The following is a 23,228-nucleotide window of genomic DNA, read 5'->3' as shown; positions in this document are numbered from 1 at the left end:
TGAGTATCAGTTCATAAACCATGTGCCATGGAATGGGTGCATCTGTTTTGCAATTTATATGGCACAGCTGTCAGTTTTTTGTTCCTTAAATGAAATTGGCACGTTTTTATTTATCACACTTTTCTTTAACCATTTATGTTCTTTAAAACAGGGCCGACATACAAGTTCCTTACTTGTCCCCCTTCTACTTGCCTCTTCCATTTTGTGGTAATGCTGCAATTAGTTGGTTGTTATTTTGGGTAGAGCAGACATTTCCATATGTCTGTGTTAGCTGCATGTGTGACAAAACTCCACTAGTCCTAGTTATGATATACTTCACTAAAATTATACCCTTTTTATAAATTTCTTTGAAAAATACATTTTTTTTAATCAATTAGTATATTTAAGTTTTACCACAATATTTGCTGTATTATTTGTTCAAATCAAATCAAATCAAATGTTATTTGTCACATACACATGGTTAGCAGATGTTAATGCGAGTGTAGCGAAATGCTTGTGCTTCTAGTTCCGACAATGCAGTGATAACCAACAAGTAATCTAACTAACAATTCCAAAACTACTGTCTTATACACAGTGTAAGGGGATAAGGAACATGTACATAAGGATATATGAATGAGTGATGGTACAGAGCAGCATACAGTAGATGGTATCGAGTACAGTATATACATATGAGATGAGTGTGTAGACAAAGTAAACAAAGTGGCATAGTTAAAGTGGCTAGTGATACATGTGTTACATAAGGATGCAGTCGATGTTGTAGAGTACAGTATATACATATGCATATGAGATGAATAATGTAGGGTAAGTAACATTATATAAGGTAGCATTGTTTAAAGTGGCTAGTGATATATTTACATCATTTCCCATAAATTCCCATTATTAAAATGGCTGGAGTTGGGTCAGTGTCAATGACAGTGTGTTGGCAGCAGCCACTCAATGTTAGTGGTGGCTATTTAACAGTCTGATGGCCTTGGGATAGAAGCTGTTTTTCAGTCTCTCGGTCCCAGCTTTGATGCACCTGTACTGACCTCGCCTTCTGGATGATAGCGGGGTGAACAGGCAGTGGTTCGGGTGGTTGATGTCCTTGATGATCTTTATGGCCTTCCTGTAACAACGGGTGGTGTAGGTGTCCTGGAGGGCAGGTAGTTTGCCCCCGGTGATGCGTTGTGCAGTCCTCACTACCCTCTGGAGAGCCTTACGGTTGAGGGCGGAGCAGTTGCCGTACCAGGCGGTGATACAGCCCGCCAGGATGCTCTCGATTGTGCATCTGTAGAAGTTTGTGAGTGCTTTTGGTGACAAGCCGAATTTCTTCAGCCTCCTGAGGTTGAATAGGCGCTGCTGCGCCTTCTTCACGACGCTGTCAGTGTGAGTGGACCAATTCAGTTTGTCTGTGATGTGTATGCCGAGGAACTTAAAACTAGCTACCCTCTCCACTACTGTTCCATCGATGTGGATAGGGGGTGTTCCCTCTGCTGTTTCCTGAAGTCCACAATCATCTCCTTAGTTTTGTTGACGTTGAGTGTGAGGTTATTTTCCTGACACCACACTCCGAGGGCCCTCACCTCCTCCCTGTAGGCCGTCTCGTCGTTGTTGGTAATCAAGCCTACCACTGTTGTGTCGTCCGCAAACTTGATGATTGAGTTGGAGGCGTGCGTGGCCACGCAGTCGTGGGTGAACAGGGAGTACAGGAGAGGGCTCAGAACGCACCCTTGTGGGGCCCCCGTGTTGAGGATCAGCGGGGAGGAGATGTTGTTGCCTACCCTCACCACCTGGGGGCGGCCCGTCAGGAAGTCCAGTACCCAGTTGCACAGGGCGGGTCGAGACCCAGGGTCTCGAGCTTGATGACGAGCTTGGAGGGTACTATGGTGTTGAATGCCGAGCTGTAGTCGATGAACAGCATTCTCACATAGGTATTCCTCTTGTCCAGGTGGGTTAGGGCAGTGTGCAGTGTGGTTGAGATTGCATCGTCTGTGGACCTATTTGGGCGGTAAGCAAATTGGAGTGGGTCTAGGGTGTCAGGTAGGGTGGAGGTGATATGGTCCTTGACTAGTCTCTCAAAGCACTTCATGATGATGGAAGTGAGTGCTACGGGGCGGTAGTCGTTTAGCTCAGTTACCTTAGCTTTCTTGGGAACAGGAACAATGGTGGCCCTCTTGAAGCATGTGGGAACAGCAGACTGGTATAGGGATTGATTGAATATGTCCGTAAACACACCGGCCAGCTGGTCTGCGCATGCTCGGAGGGCGCGGCTGGGGATGCCGTCTGGGCCTGCAGCCTTGCGAGGGTTAACACGTTTAAATGTCTTACTCACCTCGGCTGCAGTGAAGGAGAGACTGCATGTTTCCGTTGCAGGCCGTGTCAGTGGCACTGTATTGTCCTCAAAGCGGGCAAAAAGTTATTTAGTCTGCCTGGGAGCAAGACATCCTGGTCCGTGACTGGGCTGGATTTCATCTTGTAGTCCGTGATTGACTGTAGACCCTGCCACATGCCTCTTGTGTCTGAGCCATTGAATTGAGATTCCACTTTGTCTCTGTACTGACGCTTAGCTTGTTTAATAGCCTTACGGAGGGAATAGCTGCACTGTTTGTATTCAGTCATGTTGCCAGACACCTTGCCCTGATTAAAAGCAGTGGTTCGCGCTTTCAGTTTCACGCGAATGCTGCCATCAATCCACGGTTTCTGGTTAGGGAATGTTTTTATCGTTGCTATGGGAACGACATCTTCGACGCACGTTCTAATGAACTCGCACACCGAATCAGCGTATTCGTCAATATTCCCATCTGACGCAATACGAAACATGTCCCAGTCCACGTGATGGAAGCAGTCTTGGAGTGTATAGTCAGCTTGGTCGGACCAGCGTTGGACAGACCTCAGCGTGGGAGCCTCTTGTTTTAATTTCTGTCTGTAGGCAGGGATCAGCAAAATGGAGTCGTGGTCAGCTTTTCCGAAAGGGGGGCGGGGCAGGGCCTTATATGCGTCGCGGAAGTTAGAGTAACAATGATCCAAGGTTTTACCACCCCTGGTTGCGCAATCGATATGCTGATAAAATTTAGGGAGTCTTGTTTTCAGATTGGCTTTGTTAAAATCCCCAGCTACAATGAATGCAGCCTCCGGATAAATGTTTTCCAGTTTGCAAAGAGTTAAATAAAGTTCGTTCAGAGCCATCGATGTGTCTGCTTGGGGGGGATATATACGGCTGTGATTATAATCGAAGAGAATTCTCTTGGAAGATAATGCGGTCTACATTTGATTGTGAGGAATTCTAAATCAGGTGAACAGAAGGATTTGAGTTCCTGTATGTTTCCTTCATCACACCATGTCCCGTTAGTCATGAGGCATACGCCCCCTCCACTCTTCTTACCAGATAGATGTTTGTTTCTGTCGGCGCGATGCGTGGAGAAACCCGTTGGCTGCACCGCCCTGGATAGCGTTTTCCCAGTAAGCCATGTCTCCGTAAAGCAGAGAACGTTGCAGTCTCTGATGTCCCTCTGGAATGCCACCCTTGCTCGGATTTCATCAACCTTGTTGTCGAGAGACTGGACATTGGCAAGAAGAATACTGGGAAGTGGTGCGCGATGTGCCCTTTTTCGGAGTCTGACCAGAACACCGCCGCGTTTCCCTCTTTTTCGGAGTCGTTTCCTTGGGTCGCTGCATGCGATCCATTCCGTTGTCCTGTTTGTAAGGCAGAACACAGGATCCGCGTCGCGGAAAACATATTCTTGGTCGTACTGATGGTGAGTTGACGCTGATCTTATATTCAGTAGTTCTGTCTTTTCAGGTGAATTCAACTGAAATTCAACTGAAATTTCAACCAACTTTCTGAGGCTTGTTTAAAAAATAAAGATATTTTGGAGATTATTTCCTTTCCAAACAACCCAAAGTGGGCCAGTGTAATCTGAAATGGGAAAAATTAATCATTTAAAAAGCAGGTCACTAGGTGTAGGCAAAACCATACACAAATAGGTAAACTGTGATATAACTAAAGATTTAATCAGGGTGATTTTTCCACAAATAGACAGGTATTTTCCTTTCCATGGTAGAAAGATCTTACCTATTTTTTGGTAACTTTCTATAAAAATGTATTGTTGTGAGAGGATTTCTTTCTTTTGGGATTTGTATACTGAGTATGTCCACATCTCCATCAGACCATTTAATTGGTAAACTACACGGTCATGTAAAATTAGCATTTTTTTACTGATCCAATATCATAATTTGGTTTTAATCCAGAGAAGATAGCAGAAGTATCTAGATCCTCTATGAGGCCGTGGAGAGACTCTAATTCTAACAGTATCTAGATCCTCTATGAGGCCGTGGAGAGACTCTAATTCTAACAGTATCTAGATCCTCTATGAGGCCGTGGAGAGACTCTAATTCTAACAGTATCTAGATCCTCTATGAGGCCGTGGAGAGACTCTAATTCTAACAGTATCTAGATCCTCTATGAGGCCGTGGAGAGACTCTAATTCTAACAGTATCTAGATCCTCTATGAGGCCGTGGAGAGACTCTAATTCTAACAGTATCTAGATCCTCTATGAGGCCGTGAGAGACTCTAATTCTAACAGTATCTAGATCCTCTATGAGGCCGTGGAGAGACTCTAATTCTAACAGTATCTAGATCCTCTATGAGGCCGTGGAGAGACTCTAATTCTAACAGTATCTAGATCCTCTATGAGGCCGTGGAGAGACTCTAATTCTAACAGTATCTAGATCCTCTATGAGGCCGTGGAGAGACTCTAATTCTAACAGTATCTAGATCCTCTATGAGGCCGTGGAGAGACTCTAATTCTAACAGTATCTAGATCCTCTATGAGGCCGTGGAGAGACTCTAATTCTAACAGTATCTAGATCCTCTATGAGGCCGTGGAGAGACTCTAATTCTAACAGTATCTAGATCCTCTATGAGGCCGTGGAGAGACTAATTGTGGTTTTAAAAGAAAACATGAATCATCAGCGTACTATGACACCTTAGTTTTTAAGACAGAGATTTCTAATCCCTTAATATTATTGTTTCATCTAATCTTAACTAAAATTTCAATGGCAATAATAAATAGATATGTCGATCGTGGACAACCTTGTTTTACTCCTCTATAGAGTTTAAAACGTTGAGATGTCGTCATTATTTACTATTTTACACCCATTTTATAAGAGATTCCTCAAAATTGAAATATTCTAGGCATTTATATATAAACTCCAGTCGTACTTTATCAAAAGCCTTTTCAAAATCAGCTATGAAAACCAGGCCTGGTTTCCCCGATATTTCATAGTATTCTATTGTTTCTAGTACTTGTCTTCTATTATGTCCATGTTTTTTTTTTAACTGTCTGATTAGGATGAATAATATCCGACAATACCTTTTTACTTCTATGCGGCAAGCATTTTGCTAGGATTTTTGCATCATAACAGTGTAAGTGGGCTCCAATTAAATGGACTGGATTTTTATATTTTCCACTTGGGTCCTGTTTCACTAATAATGATATCAGACCTTCTTGTTGCGTGTCTGATAATCTACCATTTATATAGGCGTGGCTAAACATGCTAATAATTATTCTCTGAGTATATATATAAAGAAGGTTGTGTATACTTATAATGGTAGGCCATCCAGCCCTGGAGTTTTCCCAGACTTAAATACTTGAATTGCATGACGAAGTTCCTCCTATGTAATATGGCCTTCACATGAGTCTTCCTGTACAGATGTTCATTTTACATTATTTGGGGAAAAAACATACAATTAGTTTCAGTTAGTGAAGATGGAGGAGACTGAAACAAAAACATATTCTTAAAGTACTTTACTTCCTCTTTCAAAATATCATTTGGTGAATCATGTGTGACTCCATTTGTAACAAGTTTCAACAAAAACATTTTTGTAGCATTCTATATTGAAGATTGAAAAATAATTTGGTTCAATTTTTCCCCATATTCCATCCAGTTGCTTTAATTTTATAATATATTACACTGGATCTTTCTTGAATAAGTTCCTCCATTTCTTTTTGTTTTTCCTCTAACTTATTCTTTGCCTCTATGGTAGTTTTATTTCTATCTAACTGTACTGTTCGTCCTTAATTATTTTTTGTTAATATGGACTCTTGATCTAAATTGCTTTTGTTTTATAGATAAGTACTGAATTGCATGGCCTCTAAAGGCACATTTCAAAGTGTCCCCTACAGTAAGGGGATCTGCTGTACTTATGTTATGTCTAAAAAAGGCAATTATAAATTATTCTGTCCTTGTTCTAAACAACTTATCTAGTGAGCTTTGATTCCATTTCTAATATCCTCGCCCACGTGGAAATTCTGTAAGAGTAATACATATGCCAATTATGTGACGATCGGACCACATTCTATAAATAAAATAAATAAATATATGCCATTTAGCGGACGCTTTTATCCAAAGCGACTTACAGTCATGTGTGCATACATTCTACGTATGGGTGGGTGGTCCCGGGAATCGAACCCACTACCCTGGCGTTACAAGCGCCATGCTCTACCAACTGAGCTACAGAAGGACCCTCATCAACACTTTCTAAACTTTTGGTGCCAGAGAGAATGGCATAAGAAAGTAGTCAAGACGACTAGCTTGAAGCCTTGATTAAGCCTCCGCCATGTATGTCTCACTAGATCAGGGTATTTAAGTCTCCGTATATCCACTAATTCCAATATATCCATGATTTCCTTAAGTGCCTGAGGGTGATAGTTTGTAGTGTGATTTCCTTGTGCCTGAGGGTGATAGTTTGTAGTGTGATTTCCTTTACGGTGCATAGAGGTATTTAAGACCATATTAAAATCTCCCACCAATAATAGCCTAGTGTTGCTTGTAGAGTTGATAAATTCTTATTTTTTCAAAGAAGCTTGGATCATCAGTATTAGGACTGTATAGGTTGATAAGCCATATATGTTTATTGTCCAATAACATATTTAAAATGATCCATCTACCTTGATGATCTGTTTGGACAATTTGGATCAAAATGACTGTTAATAAACACCATCCCCCTTTTTGAATGTCTCTGCCCATTGGAGCAATATATTCCCACCCCTGGTCCCTTTTCCACAAAACTTAATCTAAAATTGTTGAATGGGTTCCCTGTAAACAATAGATATTATATTCCTTCTCTTTTAGCCAGGTAAATACTGATCGTCTTCTCTTATTATCTGCTAGGCCATTACAATTATAACTGAATATACTTATTTCACCACTTACCATGAGACAACACTCAATTATATTTATCAAAATATATGTTTGTAAACGTACCATTAAAAAGTAACATGATGATGGAGTGTCTATATGGCTGTACCATGATATTTGCATTGCTACTAAGTAAACCACCAATTGGTCCCCACCATTCCACCCGCTAAAAGCCCTCCTCATCCCGAACTGGGACGTCATCCCAATGCCCAGCAGACCACCCCCGCCCCCCCACATCCCAGAGCCCTGAACAGACTGGGATCCATCCTTTGAAAAGAGAACACAGTGACATTTACAGAAGAAGATCAACTGCCAAATGCATTTCCATCGCCCTCACCTCGATTTGTATTATATATAGCCATCAAAAAAAATATATATATATATATTAAATATCCTGTTTCTTATTTTCCATAATTACCTATTAATATTTTTTTTTTTTACCTTTAAAAAAAAAAAAGGTAAAGTCAGGCAAGTCAGTTAAGAACATATTCTTATTTTCAATGACGGCCTGGGAACAGTGGGTTAACTGCCTGTTCAGGGGCAGAACGACAGATTTATACCTTGTCAGCTCGGGGGTTTGAACTTGCAACCTTCCGGTTACTAGTCCAACGCTCTAACCACTACATTTACATTTTTACATTTAGGGCAATTTATGCAAAGGATTTTACCTCTCACCAGTCTCACCATTACCAAAATTACATTATTAAAAGCAATTATTATATTAGCAAACAATTATTGTGAATCATCCTCTATTGTCACGAACATCTTTTACTCATTCGCAACAGTTGTGGGATACGCACACACTCAACCCTTTCCTCCCACACAACCATAGGCCCACATTCTCAACAGTTGTGGGATACGCACACACTCAACCCTTTCCTCCCACACAACCATAGGCCCACATTCTCAACAGTTGTGGGATACGCACACACTCAACCCTTTCCTCCCACACAACCATAGGCCCACATTCTCAACAGTTGTGGGATACGCACACACTCAACCCTTTCCTCCCACACAACCATAGGCCCACATTCTCAACAGTTGTGGGATACGCACACACTCGTACACACTCAACCCTTTCCTCCCCCACAACCATAGGCCCACATTCTCAACAGTTGCACCATCAGTTGAGCCCAACTCAAGAAAGGTCTTGATTTATGAATGAATATACATTTGCAGCTGTATGAGAAGGTCTGCAAGACCGTGCAAGAAAAATGGACAGATTTCATTAACCATTGTCACATCCTAGATGATGGAGGTCAAATGTTCACCTTTTCCCTGAATCACCCACAACACAGTCCACCGTATTGACCATATTCCCTGAAACAGCCAGAACACAGTCCCCCGTATTGGCCATATTCCCTGAAACACCCACAACACAGTCCCCGTATTGACCATCACCCCCCTTTAAGAAACACCCACAACACAGTCCCCGATGTCATTGACCATCCCTCTCACCCCCCTTTAAGATTTAGATGCACTATTGTAAAGTGACTGTTCCACTCGATGTCATGAGGTGAATGCACCAATTTGTAAGTCGCTCTGGATAAGAGCGTCTGCTAAATGACTTAAATGTTAAATGACCATATTCCCTGAAACCCCCACAACACGGTCCCCCGTATTGACCATATTCCCTGAAACCCCCACAACACGGTCCCCTGTATTGACCATATTCCCTGAAACCCCCACAACACAGTCCCCCGTATTGACCATATTCCCTGAAACCCCCACAACACAGTCCCCCGTATTGACCATATTCCCTGAAACACCCACAACACAGTCCCCCGTATTGACCATATTCCCTGAAACACCCACAACACAGTCCCCCGTATTGACCATATTCCCTGAAACACCCACAACACAGTCCCCCGTATTGACCATATTCCCTGAAACACCCACAACACAGTCCCCCGTATTGACCATATTCCCTGAAACACCCACAACACAGTCCCCTGTATTGACCATATTCCCAAGCATCTCCATGTAGTCAGATTCTTGATTTTGTGCCACCAGGGCCACAATAATATACCACCTCTCTGAATGTCCGAGTGTGACCCCCTCCCCATGAGTTACTGCAGCTAGTGTTGCCAGCACTGCCACTGCCTGGGTGGGGGCCCCCCACCGTAATCCCCACCGGCTAGGTACAAGGTCATCAATGTTCTCATGAGCAGCTTTGGCGAATTTCCTTGCACAGTATGCCTTTAGGTTGAAGGATTGTTCCTGTGACTGGCAGCCCTTCAGACATTTTGAGACATAGATGTCTTACTGTGGTTAGTAAAGCAAAGACAACATTGTTCTTGAAATGCGGTGCCTGTTATCGAATCACAGCCTACTTCAACTTAGCCAAACGGGGGATGCTTTAACACGCATTCGCGAAAAAAGCACTATCGTTGCACAAATGTACCTAACCACAAACAGCAATGCCTTTCTTAAATCAATACACAGAAGTACATTTTTTTTTAAACCTGCATATTTAGTTCAAAATAAATAAATTCATGTTATCAGGCAATATTAACAAGGGAAATTGTGTCACTTCTCTTGTGTTCAGTGCACGCAGTCAGGGTATATGCAGCAGTTTGGGCTGCCTGGCTCGTTGCGGACTGAGCGTTGTACTAGTAACCAAAAGGTTGCAAGTTCAAATCCCCGAGCTGACAAGGTACAAATCTGTCATTCTGCCCCTAAACAGGCAGTTAACCCACTGTTCCTAGGCCGTCATTGAAAATAAGAATTTGTTCTTAACTGACTTGCCTAGTCAAATAAAAGGTAAAATTAAATTTAAAAAATTCCTATAACTACAACCTAAAACTTCTTACCTGGGAATATTGAAGACTCATGTTAAAAGGAACCACCAGCTTTCATATGTTCTCATGTTCTGAGCAAGGAACTGAAACAGGTATCGTTTTTTTTCTGGTCCTCCAATAACCGGTATCGGCGTTGAAAAATCCTAATCGGTCGACCTCTAGTATCAATGGAAAGAGCCGGCTTCATCTGAGACTCAGTGATATGACGTTGCCACCGGCAGCAAGATGAGCCTAGAATATTGCAGATGGGTGCAATGCAACACTCGCAAAGTATCTGCGGTCTGATGCTGTGGTCGGTCTGATGCTGTGGTCGGTCTGATGCTGTGGTCGGTCTGATGCTGTGGTCGGTCTGATGCTGTGGTCGGTCTGATGCTGTGGTCTACTTCATGCATTGAAGACTTTACCTTTAATGTTGGTCTGGGAAACCCATCCAAGAGGATGTTTGTACCAGAACTTACTCAGGACAAAAAAAAACAGAGACATTATTTTTATTAAACAAATGGATAAAATTTTACTGGTAATTTAAATTAAATAAAAATTCATGAAGGTCGAAGAAGCCAAACTCAATTGTAAATTGTAGATCCAAGTTTTGTCTAAATGTTAAAACTACATATAAAATGTTGGATGGTAACAGAAGAAACAGTGTTGATCATCATCTGAACGGCTGATGGGTGGGGACAGGGGCGTGGCTATGGACAATATCTTCCAATAGAAATATTGGGTGAGTCTGTATGGTTGGTTGATTGGTACCAGGGGTCAGAGGTTCCGTCTGAAGGTCTCCTCCTCCCGATCTCAACAGAACTAGAAGATGAACAGTAAAGAAGGCCTTAGATGGGGACAGAGAAGGGACTGTGTATATGTAGTTAAACAATGTGGTGAAACAGACCAAAGGGATTCGGTAAGTCTGTTTACAGCGTGTAGACGGTGTGTTACAGTGTCAACATACCTTCCATCTGTTTCCACAGTCATTACAGAAGACGAAGGTGGTCATGGGTTCATCAGCACTGCGGGTCTGCACCTGTAAGACCAACACACACAGGATTACTGTACACACTGACAACACTGTAGGGATGGAAGGCTTCATCAATGTAACTGTCAATGTAAATTGTCCAGTGGCAATTTTTATGAACTGTTCAGCAGTCTAATGACTTGGGGGTAGAAGCTGTGCAGTAGCAGAGAGAACAGTCAATGACTGGGGTGACTCGAGTCTCTGACCAATTTTTGGGCCTTCCTCTGACACCGCCTAGTATATAGGTCCTGGATGGCAGGAAGCTTGGCCCCAGTGATGTCCTGGGCCGTTCGCACTACCCTCTGTAGTACCTTACAGTCAGATGCCGAGCAATTGCCATACCAGGCGGTGATGCAACCGGTCAGGATGCTCTCGATGATGCAGCTGTAGAACCTTTTGAGGATCTGGGGGCCCATGTCAAATCTTTTCAGTCTCCTGAGGGGGAAAAGGTTTTGTCGTGCCCTCTTCACGACTGTCTTGGTGTGTTTGGACCATGATAGTTCGTTGGTGATGTGGACACCAAGGAAATTGAAACTCTTGACCCACTCTACTTCAGTCCCGTCGATGTTAATGGGGGCCTATTCCGTCCTCCTTTTCCTATAGTCCAGGATCAGCTCCTTTGTCTTGCTCACATTGAGGGAGAGGTTGTTGTCCTGGCACCACACGGACAGTTTTCTGACCTCCTCCCTATAGGCTCTCATCGTTGTCGGTGATCAGGCCTACCACTCTTGTGTCATCAGCAAACTTAATGATGGTGTTGGAGTCATGCCTGGCTATGCAGTCATGGGTGAACAGGGAGTACAGGAGGGGACTGAGCACACATCCCTAAAGGCCCCGTGTTGAGGATCAGCGTGGCAGACGTGTTGTTGCCTACCCTCACCGTCAGGAAGTCTGGGATCCAGTTGCAAAGGGAGGTGTTTAGTCCCAGAGTCCTTAGCTTAGTGATGAGCTTCGTGGGCACTATGATGTTGAATGCTAAGCTGTAGTCGATGAACAGCATTCCCACATAGGTGTTCCTCCTTTTGTCCAGGTGAGAAAGGGCGCTGTGGAGTGCGATTGAGTCACCCGTGGATCCATCGGGGCGGTATGTGAATTGGAGTTGGTCAGGGTGTCCGGGAGGATGCTGTTGATGTGAGCCATGACCAGCCTTTCAAAGCACTTCTTGGCTACCGACGTGAGTGCTACGGGGCGGTAATGATTTAGGCAGGTTACCTTCGCTTCCTTGGGCACAGGGACTATGGTGGTCTGCTTGAAAAATGTAGGTATTACAAACTCGGTCAGGGAGAGGTTGAAAATGTCAGTGAAGACACTTGACAATTGGTCTGCGCATGCTTTGAGTACACGTCCTGGTATCCGCCTGGCCCAGCGGCTTTGTGAATGTTGACCTGTTTAACGATTTTATTCACTTCGGCTACCGAGAGCATTATCACACTGTCACCCAGAACAGCTGGTGCTCTCATGCATGTTTCAGTGTTGCTTGCCTTGAAGCGAGCATAAAAATAATTTAGCTCGTCTGGTAGGCTCTGGGCAGCTCGCGTCTGGGTTTCCCTTTGTAGTCCTTAATAGTTTTCAAGCCCTGCCACATCTGATGAGCGTCAGAGCCAGTGTAGTAGGATTCAATCTATATCCTGTATTGCCGCTTTGCTTGTTTGATGGTTCGTCTGAGGGCATAGCGGGATATGTATGTACAGTCACTGTGGGGGGGGACGTCGTCAATGCACTTATTGATGAAGCCGATGACTGAGTTGGTGTACTCCTCAATGCCATTGGATGAATCCCGGAACATATTCCAGTCTGTGCTAGCTAAACAGTCCTGTAGCTTAACATCCGTGTCATCTGACCACTTCGGTATTGATCGAGTCACTGATACTTCCTGCTTTAGTTTTTTCTTGAAATCAGGAATCAGGAGGATCGAATTATGGTCAGATCTGCCAAATGGGCGAGGGAGAGCTTTGTATGCATCTCTGTGTGTGGAGTAAAGGTGGTCTGCGATTTCCCCGCCCCCTGGTTGCAGATAAAAATTTGGTTAAACTGATTTAAGTTTGCCTGCATTAAAGTCCCCGGCCACTAGGAGCGCCGCTTATGGGCATTTTCTTGTTTGATTATTGCCTTATAGAGTTGGTTGAGTGTGGTCTTAGTGTCAGCATCACTTTGTGATGATAGACTGCTACAACTAATACAGATGAGTACTCTCCTGGTAGATAGTGTGGTCTACAGCTTATCATGAGGTACTCCACCTCAGGCGAGCAATACCATGAGACTTCTTTAATATTAGACATCATGCACCAGCTGTTATTGACAAAAGGACACACACCACCACCCCTAGTCTTACCAGAGGTAGCATCTCTGTTCTGCCGGTGCATGGAAAATTCCGCCAGCTCAATATTGTCTGTTTCTTTGTTCAGCCACGTTTCGGTGAAACATAAGATGTTACAGTTTCTAATGTCCCGTTGGTAGGATAATCTTAATAGCAGGTCATCAATTTCATTTTCTAACGATTGCACGTTAGCAAGCAGAATGGAAGGCATTGGGAGTTTACTCACTCGCCTGCGGATTCTCAGAAGGATCCCCGATCTGCGTCCCCTTTCCCGGCATCCTTCTCAACCACTGAGAATTGGCACGTATGCGTGGCTATAATCGCGCTTGTAATTTCTTTGGCCCGGTCAAAGAAATTCAAGCATCCCCCTGTGAAGGGGTGCTTGAATGCAGAGGGGAGACTAATTTGTTTTTTTGCATTTAGTCTCGTTACGGTGGTAGGAATACTGGGGTAAATGTATCAACATGAGGTGTTGGCAGCTACATTGCCTATTCAAATCAAAGTTTATTTGTCACGTGCACCGGATACAACAGGTGTAGACATTACAGTGAAATGCTTACTTACAAGCAGGCCCTAACCAACAGCGCAATTTTTAAGTAAAAAATTGGTATTAGGGGAACAATAGATGAGGAAATAAAAAACAGTAAAAATACAGTGAATAATAACAGTAGCGAGGCTGTATACAGTAGAGGGGCTATATACAGTAGAGGGGCTATATACAGTAGAGGGGCTATATACAGTAGAGGGGCTATATACAGTAGAGGGGCTATATACAGTAGAGAGGTTGTATACAGTAGAGGGCTGTATACAGTAGAGGGGCTGTATACAGTAGAGAGGCTATATACAGTAGAGGGGCTATATACAGTAGAGAGGCTATATACAGTAGAGAGGCTACATACAGTAGAGGGGCTACATACAGTAGAGGGGCTACATACAGTAGAGGGGCTACGTACAGACACCGGTTAGTCAGGCTGATTGAGGTAGTATGTACATGTAGATATGGTTAAAGTGACTATGCATATATGATGAACAGAGAGTAGCAGTAGAGTAAAAGAGGGGTTGGTGGGTGGTGGGACACAATGCAGATAGCCCGGTTAGCCAATGTGCAGGGGGCCCTGGTTGGTCTGGCCATTTGAGATAGTATGTACATGAAGGTATAGCTAAAGTGACTATGCATATAAGATGAACAGAGAGTAGCAGTAGTGAGGCTACATACAGACACTGGTTGGTCGGGCCAATTGAGGTAGTATGTACATGAAGGTATAGTTAAAGTGACTATGCATATAAGATGAACAGAGAGTAGCAGCAGTGCAAAGAGGGATTGGGGGGGGGGGGTGACACACACAATGAATATATATATATATATAGCATAGAACACAGCGTAGGCATGGCCTATAGGCTTAGTGGTTTGTTTCCTTTTTTAATGTATTAATTTGGGTTGACAGTGCGAACCGAACAGAGGTCCCTGTACCGAGTGGTTAGGTATGAACCCCTATGACAGGGGAGCATCTAAACAGCTCCTCCTAAGAATATTCTCTAATACAACCAAAAGTATCTATTACAGTGAATCAATAGCAATATTAGTCCCTCTAATGGTCATTACCTGAGAGGAGGTGTATTATATAGTGGATGGTATATTACCTGAGAGGAGGTGTATTATATAGTGGATGGTATATTACCTGAGAGGAGGTGTATTATATAGTGGATGGTATATTACCTGAGAGGAGGTGTATATATATAGATGGATGGTATATTATTACCTGAGAGGAGGTGTATTATATAGTGGATGGTATATTACCTGAGAGGATTATTATATAGTGGATGGTATATTACCTGAGAGTGGATGGTATATTACCTGAGAGGAGGTGTATTATATAGTGGATGGTATATTACCTGAGAGGAGGTGTATTATATAGTGGATGGTATATTACCTGAGAGGAGGTGTATTATATAGTGGATGGTATATTACCTGAGAGGAGGTGTATTATATAGTGGATGGTATATTACCTGAGAGGAGGTGTATTATATAGTGGATGGTATATTACCTGAGAGGATTATTATATAGTGGATGGTATATTACCTGAGAGGAGGTGTATTATATAGTGGATGGTATATTACCTGAGAGGAGGTGTATTATATAGTGGATGGTATATTACCTGAGAGGAGGTGTATTATATAGTGGATGGTATATTACCTGAGAGGAGGTGTATTATATAGTGGATGGTATATTACCTGAGAGGAGGTGTATTATATAGTGGATGGTATATTACCTGAGAGGAGGTGTATTATATAGTGGATGGTATATTACCTGAGAGGAGGTGTATTATATAGTGGATGGTATATTACCTGAGAGGAGGTGTATTATATAGTGGATGGTATATTACCTGAGAGGAGGTGTATTATATAGTGGATGGTATATTACCTGAGAGGAGGTGTATTATATAGTGGATGGTATATTACCTGAGAGGAGGTGTATTATATAGTGGATGGTATATTACCTGAGAGGAGGTGTATTATATAGTGGATGGTATATTACCTGAGAGGAGGTGTATTATATAGTGGATGGTATATTACCTGAGAGGAGGTGTATTATATAGTGGATGGTATATTACCTGAGAGGAGGTGTATTATATAGTGGATGGTATATTACCTGAGAGGAGGTGTATTATATAGTGGATGGTATATTACCTGAGAGGAGGTGTATTATATAGTGGATGGTATATTACCTGAGAGGATTATTATATAGTGGATGGTATATTACCTGAGAGGAGGTGTATTATATAGTGGATGGTATATTACCTGAGAGGAGGTGTATTATATAGTGGATGGTATATTACCTGAGAGGAGGTGTATTATATAGTGGATGGTATATTACCTGAGAGGAGGTGTATTATATAGTGGATGGTATATTACCTGAGAGGAGGATGGTATATTTATATAGTGGATGGTATATTACCTGAGAGGAGGTGTATTATATAGATGGATGGTATATTACCTGAGAGGAGGTGTATTATATTATATAGTGGATGGATATATTACCTGAGAGAGGATTATTATATAGTGGATGGTATATTACCTGAGAGGAGGTGTATTATATAGTGGATGGTATATTACCTGAGAGGAGGTGTATTATATAGTGGATGGTATATTACCTGAGAGGAGGTGTATTATATAGTGGATGGTATATTACCTGAGAGGAGGTGTATTTATATAGTGGATGGTGGATATATTACCTGAGAGGAGGTGTATTATATAGTGGATGGTATATTACCTGAGAGGAGGTGTATTATATAGTGGATGGTATATTACCTGAAGTGGAGGTGTATTATATAGTGGATGGTATATTACCTGAAGAGAGTGGATGTATTATATAGTGGATGGTATATTACCTGAGAGGAGGTGTATTATATAGTGGATGGTATATTACCTGAGAGGAGGTGTATTATATAGTGGATGGAGAGGAGGTGTATTATATAGTGGATGGTATATTACCTGAGAGGAGGTGTATTATATAGTGGATGGTATATTACCTGAGAGGAGGTGTATTATATAGTGGATGGTATATTACCTGAAGAGATGTATTATATAGTGGATGGTATATTACCTGAGAGGAGGTGTATTATATAGTGGATGGTATATTACCTGAGAGGAGTGTATTATATAGTATATAGTGGATGTATTATATAGTGGATATATACCTGAGAGGAGGTGTATTATATAGTGGATGGTATATTACCTGAGAGGAGGTGTATTATATAGTGGATGGTATATTACCTGAGAGGAGGTGTATTATATAGTGGATGGTATATTACCTGAGAGGAGGTGTATTATATAGTGGATGGTATATTACCTGAGAGGATTATTATATAGTGGATGGTATATTACCTGAGAGGAGGTGTATTATATAGTGGATGGTATAGTACCTGAGAGAGGAGTGGTGTATTATATAGTGGATGGTATATTACCTGAGAGGAGGTGTATTATATAGTGGATGGTATATTACCTGAGAGGAGGTGTATTATATAGTGGATGGTATATTACCTGAGAGGAGGTGTATTATATAGTGGATGGTATATTACCTGAGAGGAGGTGTATTATATAGTGGATGGTATATTACCTGAGAGGAGGTGTATTATATAGTGGATGGTATATTACCTGAGAGGAGGTGTATTATATAGTGGATGGTATATTACCTGAGAGGAGTGGATGTATTATATAGTGGATGGTATATTACCTGAGAGGAGGTGTATTATATAGTGGATGGTATATTACCTGAGAGGAGGTGTATTATATAGTGGATGGTATATTACCTGAGAGGAGGTGTATTATATAGTGGATGGTTATACCTGAGAGGATGGTATATTATTATATAGTGGATGGTATATTACCTGAGAGGAGGTGTATTATATAGTGGATGGTATATTACCTGAGAGGAGGTGTATTATATAGTGGATGGTATATTACCTGAGAGGAGGTGTATTATATAGTGGATGGTATATTACCTGAGAGGAGGTGTATTATATAGTGGATGGTATATTACCTGAGAGGAGGTGTATTATATAGTGGATGGTATATTACCTGAGAGGAGGTGTATTATATAGTGGATGGTATATTACCTGAGAGGAGGTGTATTATATAGTGGATGGTATATTACCTGAGAGGAGGTGTATTATTATATAGTGGATGGTATATTACCTGAGAGGAGGTGTATTATATAGTGGATGGTATATTACCTGAGAGGAGGTGTATTATATAGTGGATGGTATATTACCTGAGAGGAGGTGTATTATATAGTGGATGGTATATTACCTGAGAGGAGGTATTATATAGTGGATGGTATATTACCTGTATTATATAGTGGATGGTATATTACCTGAGAGGAGGTGTATTATATAGTGGATGGTATATTACCTGAGAGTATTATATAGTGGATGGTATATTACCTGAGAGTGAGGTGTATTATATAGTGGATGGTATATTACCTGAGAGGAGTGGATGGTGTATTATATAGTGGATGGTATATTACCTGAGAGAGGTGTATTATATAGTGGATGGTATATTACCTGAGAGGAGGTGTATTATATAGTGGATGGTATATTACCTGAGAGGAGGTGTATTATATAGTGGATGGTATATTACCTGAGAGGAGTATTATATAGTGGATGTATATTTATATAGTGGATGGTATATTACCTGAGAGGAGGTGTATTATATAGTGGATGGTATATTACCTGAGAGGAGGTGTATTATATAGTGGATGGTATATTACCTGAGAGGATGGTGTATTATATAGTGGATGGTATATTACCTGAGAGGAGGTGTATTATATAGTGGATGGTATATTACCTGAGAGGAGGTGTATTATATAGTGGATGGTATATTACCTGAGAGGAGGTGTATTATATAGTGGATGGTATATTACCTGAGAGGAGGTGTATTATATAGTGGATGGTATATTACCTGAGAGGAGGTGTATTATATAGTGGATGGTATATTACCTGAGAGGATGTATTATATAGTGGATGGTATATTACCTGTATATTAGAGGAGGTGTATTATATAGTGGATGGTATATTACCTGAGAGGAGGTGTATTATATAGTGGATGGTATATTACCTGAGAGGAGGTGTATTATATAGTGGATGGTATATTACCTGAGAGGAGTGTGTATTATATAGTGGATGGTATATTACCTGAGAGGAGGTGTATTATATAGTGGATGGTATATTACCTGAGAGGAGGTGTATTATATAGTGGATGGTATATTACCTGAGAGGAGGTGTATTATATAGTGGATGGTATATTACCTGAGAGGAGGTGTATTATATAGTGGATGGTATATTACCTGAGAGGAGGTGTATTATATAGTGGATGGTATATTACCTGAGAGGAGGTGTATTATATAGTGGATGGTATATTACCTGAGAGGAGGTGTATTATATAGTGGAGGATGGTGGATGGTATATTACCTGTATTATATAGTGGATGGTATATTACCTGAGAGGAGGTGTATTATATAGTGGATGGTATATTACCTGAGAGGAGGTGTATTATATAGTGGATGGTATATTACCTGAGAGGAGGTGTATTATATAGTGGATGGTATATTACCTGAGAGGAGGTGTATTATATAGTGGATGGTATATTACCTGAGAGGAGGTGTATTATATAGTGGATGGTATATTACCTGAGAGGAGGTGTATTATATAGTGGATGGTATATTACCTGAGAGGAGGTGTATTATATAGTGGATGGTATATTACCTGAGAGGAGGATTATTATATAGTGGATGGTATATTACCTGAGAGGAGGTGTATTATATAGTGGATGGTATATTACCTGAGAGGAGGTGTATTATATAGTGGATGGTATATTACCTGAGAGGAGGTGTATTATATAGTGGATGGTATATTACCTGAGAGGAGGTGTATTATATAGTGGATGGTATATTACCTGAGAGGAGGTGTATTATATAGTGGATGGTATATTAGAGGAGGTGTATTATATAGTGGATGGTATATTACCTGAGAGGAGGTGTATTATATAGTGGATGGTATATTACCTGAGAGGAGGTGTATTATATAGTGGATGGTATATTACCTGAGAGGAGGTGTATTATATAGTGGATGGTATATTACCTGAGAGGAGGTGTATTATATAGTGGATGGTATATTACCTGAGAGGTGTATTATATAGTGGATGGTATATTACCTGAGAGGAGGTGTATTATATAGTGGATGGTATATTACCTGAGAGGAGGTGTATTATATAGTGGATGGTATATTACCTGAGAGGAGGTGTATTATATAGTGGATGGTATATTACCTGAGAGGAGGTGTATTATATAGTGGATGGTATATTACCTGAGAGGAGGTGTATTATATAGTGGATGGTATATTACCTGAGAGGAGGTGTATTATATAGTGGATATATATAGTATTATATAGTGGATGGTATATTACCTGAGAGGAGGTGTATTATATAGTGGATGGTATATTACCTGAGAGGAGTGTATTATATAGTGGATGGTATATTACCTGAGAGGAGGTGTATTATATAGTGGATGGTATATTACCTGAGAGGAGGTGTATTATATAGTGGATGGTATATTACCTGAGAGGAGGTGTATTATATAGTGGATGGTATATTACCTGAGAGGAGGTGTATTATATAGTGGATGGTATATTACCTGAGAGGAGGTGTATTATATAGTGGATGGTATATTACCTGAGAGGAGGTGTATTATATAGTGGATGGTATATTACCTGAAGAGATGTATTATATAGTGGATGGTATATTACCTGAGAGGAGGTGTATTATATAGTGGATGGTATATTACCTGAGAGGAGGTGTATTATATAGTGGATGGTATATTACCTGAGAGGAGGTGTATTATATAGTGGATGGTATATTACCTGAGAGGAGGTGTATTATATAGTGGATGGTATATTACCTGAGAGGAGGTGTATTATATAGTGGATGGTATATTACCTGGATGGTATATTAGGAGGTGTATTATATAGTGGATGGTATATTACCTGAGAGGAGGTGTATTATATAGTGGATGGTATATTACCTGAGTGGAGGATTATTATATAGTGGATGGTATATTACCTGAGAGGAGGTGTATTATATAGTGGATGGTATATTACCTGAGAGGAGGTGTATTATATAGTGGATGTATATTACCTGAGAGGAGGTGTATTATATAGTGGATGGTATATTACCTGAGAGGAGGTGTATTATATAGTGGATGGTATATTACCTGAGAGGAGGTGTATTATATAGTGGATGGTATATTACCTGAGAGGAGGTGTATTATATAGTGGATGGTATATTACCTGAGAGGAGGTGTATTATATAGTGGATGGTATATTACCTGAGAGGAGGTGTATTATATAGTGGATGGTATATTACCTGAGAGGAGGTGTATTATATAGTGGATGGTATATTACCTGAGAGGATTATTATATAGTGGATGGTATATTACCTGAGAGGAGGTGTATTATATAGTGGATGGTATATTACCTGAAGAGGTGTATTATATAGTGGATGGTATATTACCTGAGAGGAGGTGTATTATATAGTGGATGGTATATTACCTGAGAGGAGGTGTATTATATAGTGGATGGTATATTACCTGAAGAGGTGTATTATATAGTGGATGGTATATTACCTGAGTGTAGGTGCACCTCTTCTTCTTGCACTTGCCGCAGGTGAACAGGTCAGTCTGGGTCCCTCCGGTCTGGGACACTTGGTGATCTCTAATGGCTTCTTTGGTCAGGTTCTTCCTTATCAGCTTCAGCTCATCACTAGCCATCTCCTGTTAGGAGGAAGACATTAGGGTCAGGGGTTAGATGTCAGGTTCTTCCTCTGAGCTTCAGCTCATCACTAGCCATCTCCTGTTAGGAGGAAGACATTAGGGTCAGGGGTTAGATGTCAGGTTCTTCCTCTGAGGTTAGCCATTCTGTTAGGAGGAAGACATTAGGGTCAGGGGTTAGATGTCAGGTTCTTCCTTTGAGCTTCAGCTCATCACTAGCCATCTCCTGTTAGCAGGAAGACATTAGGGTTAGAGGTCAAGTTTTTCCTATTGAGCTTCAGCTCGTCAATAGCCATTTCCTGTTAGCACAAAACACGTAAGGTTAGTGGTAGGGGTTAGAGGTCAGGTTCTTCCTTATTTATTTATTCTTTATTTTACCTTCATTTAACTAGGCAAGTCGGTTAAAAACAAATTCTTATTTTCAATGGCCTAGGAAAAGTGGGCGAACTGACTTGTTCAGAGGCAGAACAACAGAGTTTTACCTTGTCGGCTCGGGGATTCAATCTAGCAACCTTTCGGTTACTAGTCCAACGCTCTAATCACTAGGCTACCTGCCGCCCCTTATCAGCTTCAACTCATCATTAGCCATCTCCTGTTAGCACAGAACACGTTAAGGTAGGGGTTAGGGGTACGGTATCTCAGCGGTAATCTTGGCCATGTAGTCTAACAGCAAGGGTTAGAGGTCAAGGGTTATGATAGAGGTTAGATGTCAGGGTTAGGTAGCCTACCTGAGCGGTCATCTTGGCCATGCGGTCGGGGGAGACGTTCCCACAGAGAACACTCTTCCTGAGGTTGGGGTTCTTGATGTCTTTCAGGTTGGCGATGCGACTCCTGACACGGTTCTTATATTTGGGGTCAGTGTTCTTAAACTCACAGAAGATATATTCTTCAATCTGAGCTCCCAGTTCATCACAGTCAGCTCCTATAGCGATATAGTCATCTGGAGAAGAGGAGAGAGGTCAGGTGGTGTTATATAGCCAGTTACCTCTAGCCGGTAGAGCCTGTGACAGCATCTTTAACCTTTTTGGGATAAGGGGCAGCATTTTCACTTTTGGAGGAATAGCGTGCCCAGAGTGAACTGCCTCCTACTCTGTCCCAGATGCTAATATATGCATATTATTATGAGTATTGGATAGAAAACACTCTGAAGTTTCTAAAACTGTTTGAATGATGTCTGTGAGTATAACAGAACTTATGTAGCAGGCAAAACCCCGAGGACTAACCGTTCAGAATCTTTTTTTTTTTGGTCTCTGTCTGTTCAGTGATTTCTTGTTAGCAAATGATATTTCTTAGGAACTGGTTTTCAGTTCCTACCGCTTCTACTGGATGTCACCCGTCTTTGGAATTTGGTTGAGGTTATTCATTTGTGCAATGAAGAAGTAGGCCAACTAGGAACTGGGTAACACTGTTGAGAGTTGCGCAAGACGTGAAAAGTAGCGTTGGTTTGTTGTCTTCCTGTTGTTGTCTTCCCCATCTTAGCTCACTGCTGTATCAGTATGTTTTTACCATAACAGTTTACAATATAGTGTTACTCCAAGCAGTTCAGTCATCCCAACTCGCTCAATTTCCACATTATTTATTACAAGATTTAGTTAAGGTTT

General features: G+C 41.4%; 1 protein-coding gene across 6 annotated transcripts in view; it reads right to left on the bottom strand.

The window, feature by feature from the left end:
* Positions 1 to 10,453: 10,453 nt before the first annotated feature.
* LOC124042216 (transcription elongation factor A protein 1-like) overlaps positions 10,454 to 23,228 on the bottom strand; it is a 31,535-nt gene continuing 18,760 nt past the window's right edge. For 3 of the 6 annotated variants that reach the window (XM_046360631.1, XM_046360633.1, XM_046360635.1), the window contains 4 exons: positions 22,356 to 22,567; positions 21,484 to 21,630; positions 10,928 to 10,999; positions 10,454 to 10,782 (listed from right to left, as the gene is read on the bottom strand). In XM_046360631.1, the coding sequence (XP_046216587.1) occupies positions 10,774 to 10,782; positions 10,928 to 10,999; positions 21,484 to 21,630; positions 22,356 to 22,567 (440 nt within the window). In that variant the 3' untranslated portion in view covers positions 10,454 to 10,773. Of the gene's footprint in view, positions 10,783 to 10,918; positions 11,000 to 21,483; positions 21,631 to 22,110; positions 22,220 to 22,355; positions 22,568 to 23,228 lie in introns of those variants that run through there. The other 3 variants (XM_046360634.1, XM_046360632.1, XM_046360636.1) reach the window with 2 other exon arrangements.

This window comes from Oncorhynchus gorbuscha, linkage group LG08 (genome assembly GCF_021184085.1).
Source record: "Oncorhynchus gorbuscha isolate QuinsamMale2020 ecotype Even-year linkage group LG08, OgorEven_v1.0, whole genome shotgun sequence".
Classification (NCBI taxonomy): Eukaryota; Metazoa; Chordata; class Actinopteri; order Salmoniformes; family Salmonidae; genus Oncorhynchus; species Oncorhynchus gorbuscha.
Note: the sequence above shows the minus strand (reverse complement) of the source record. Positions and strands in the feature narration are given on the sequence as shown.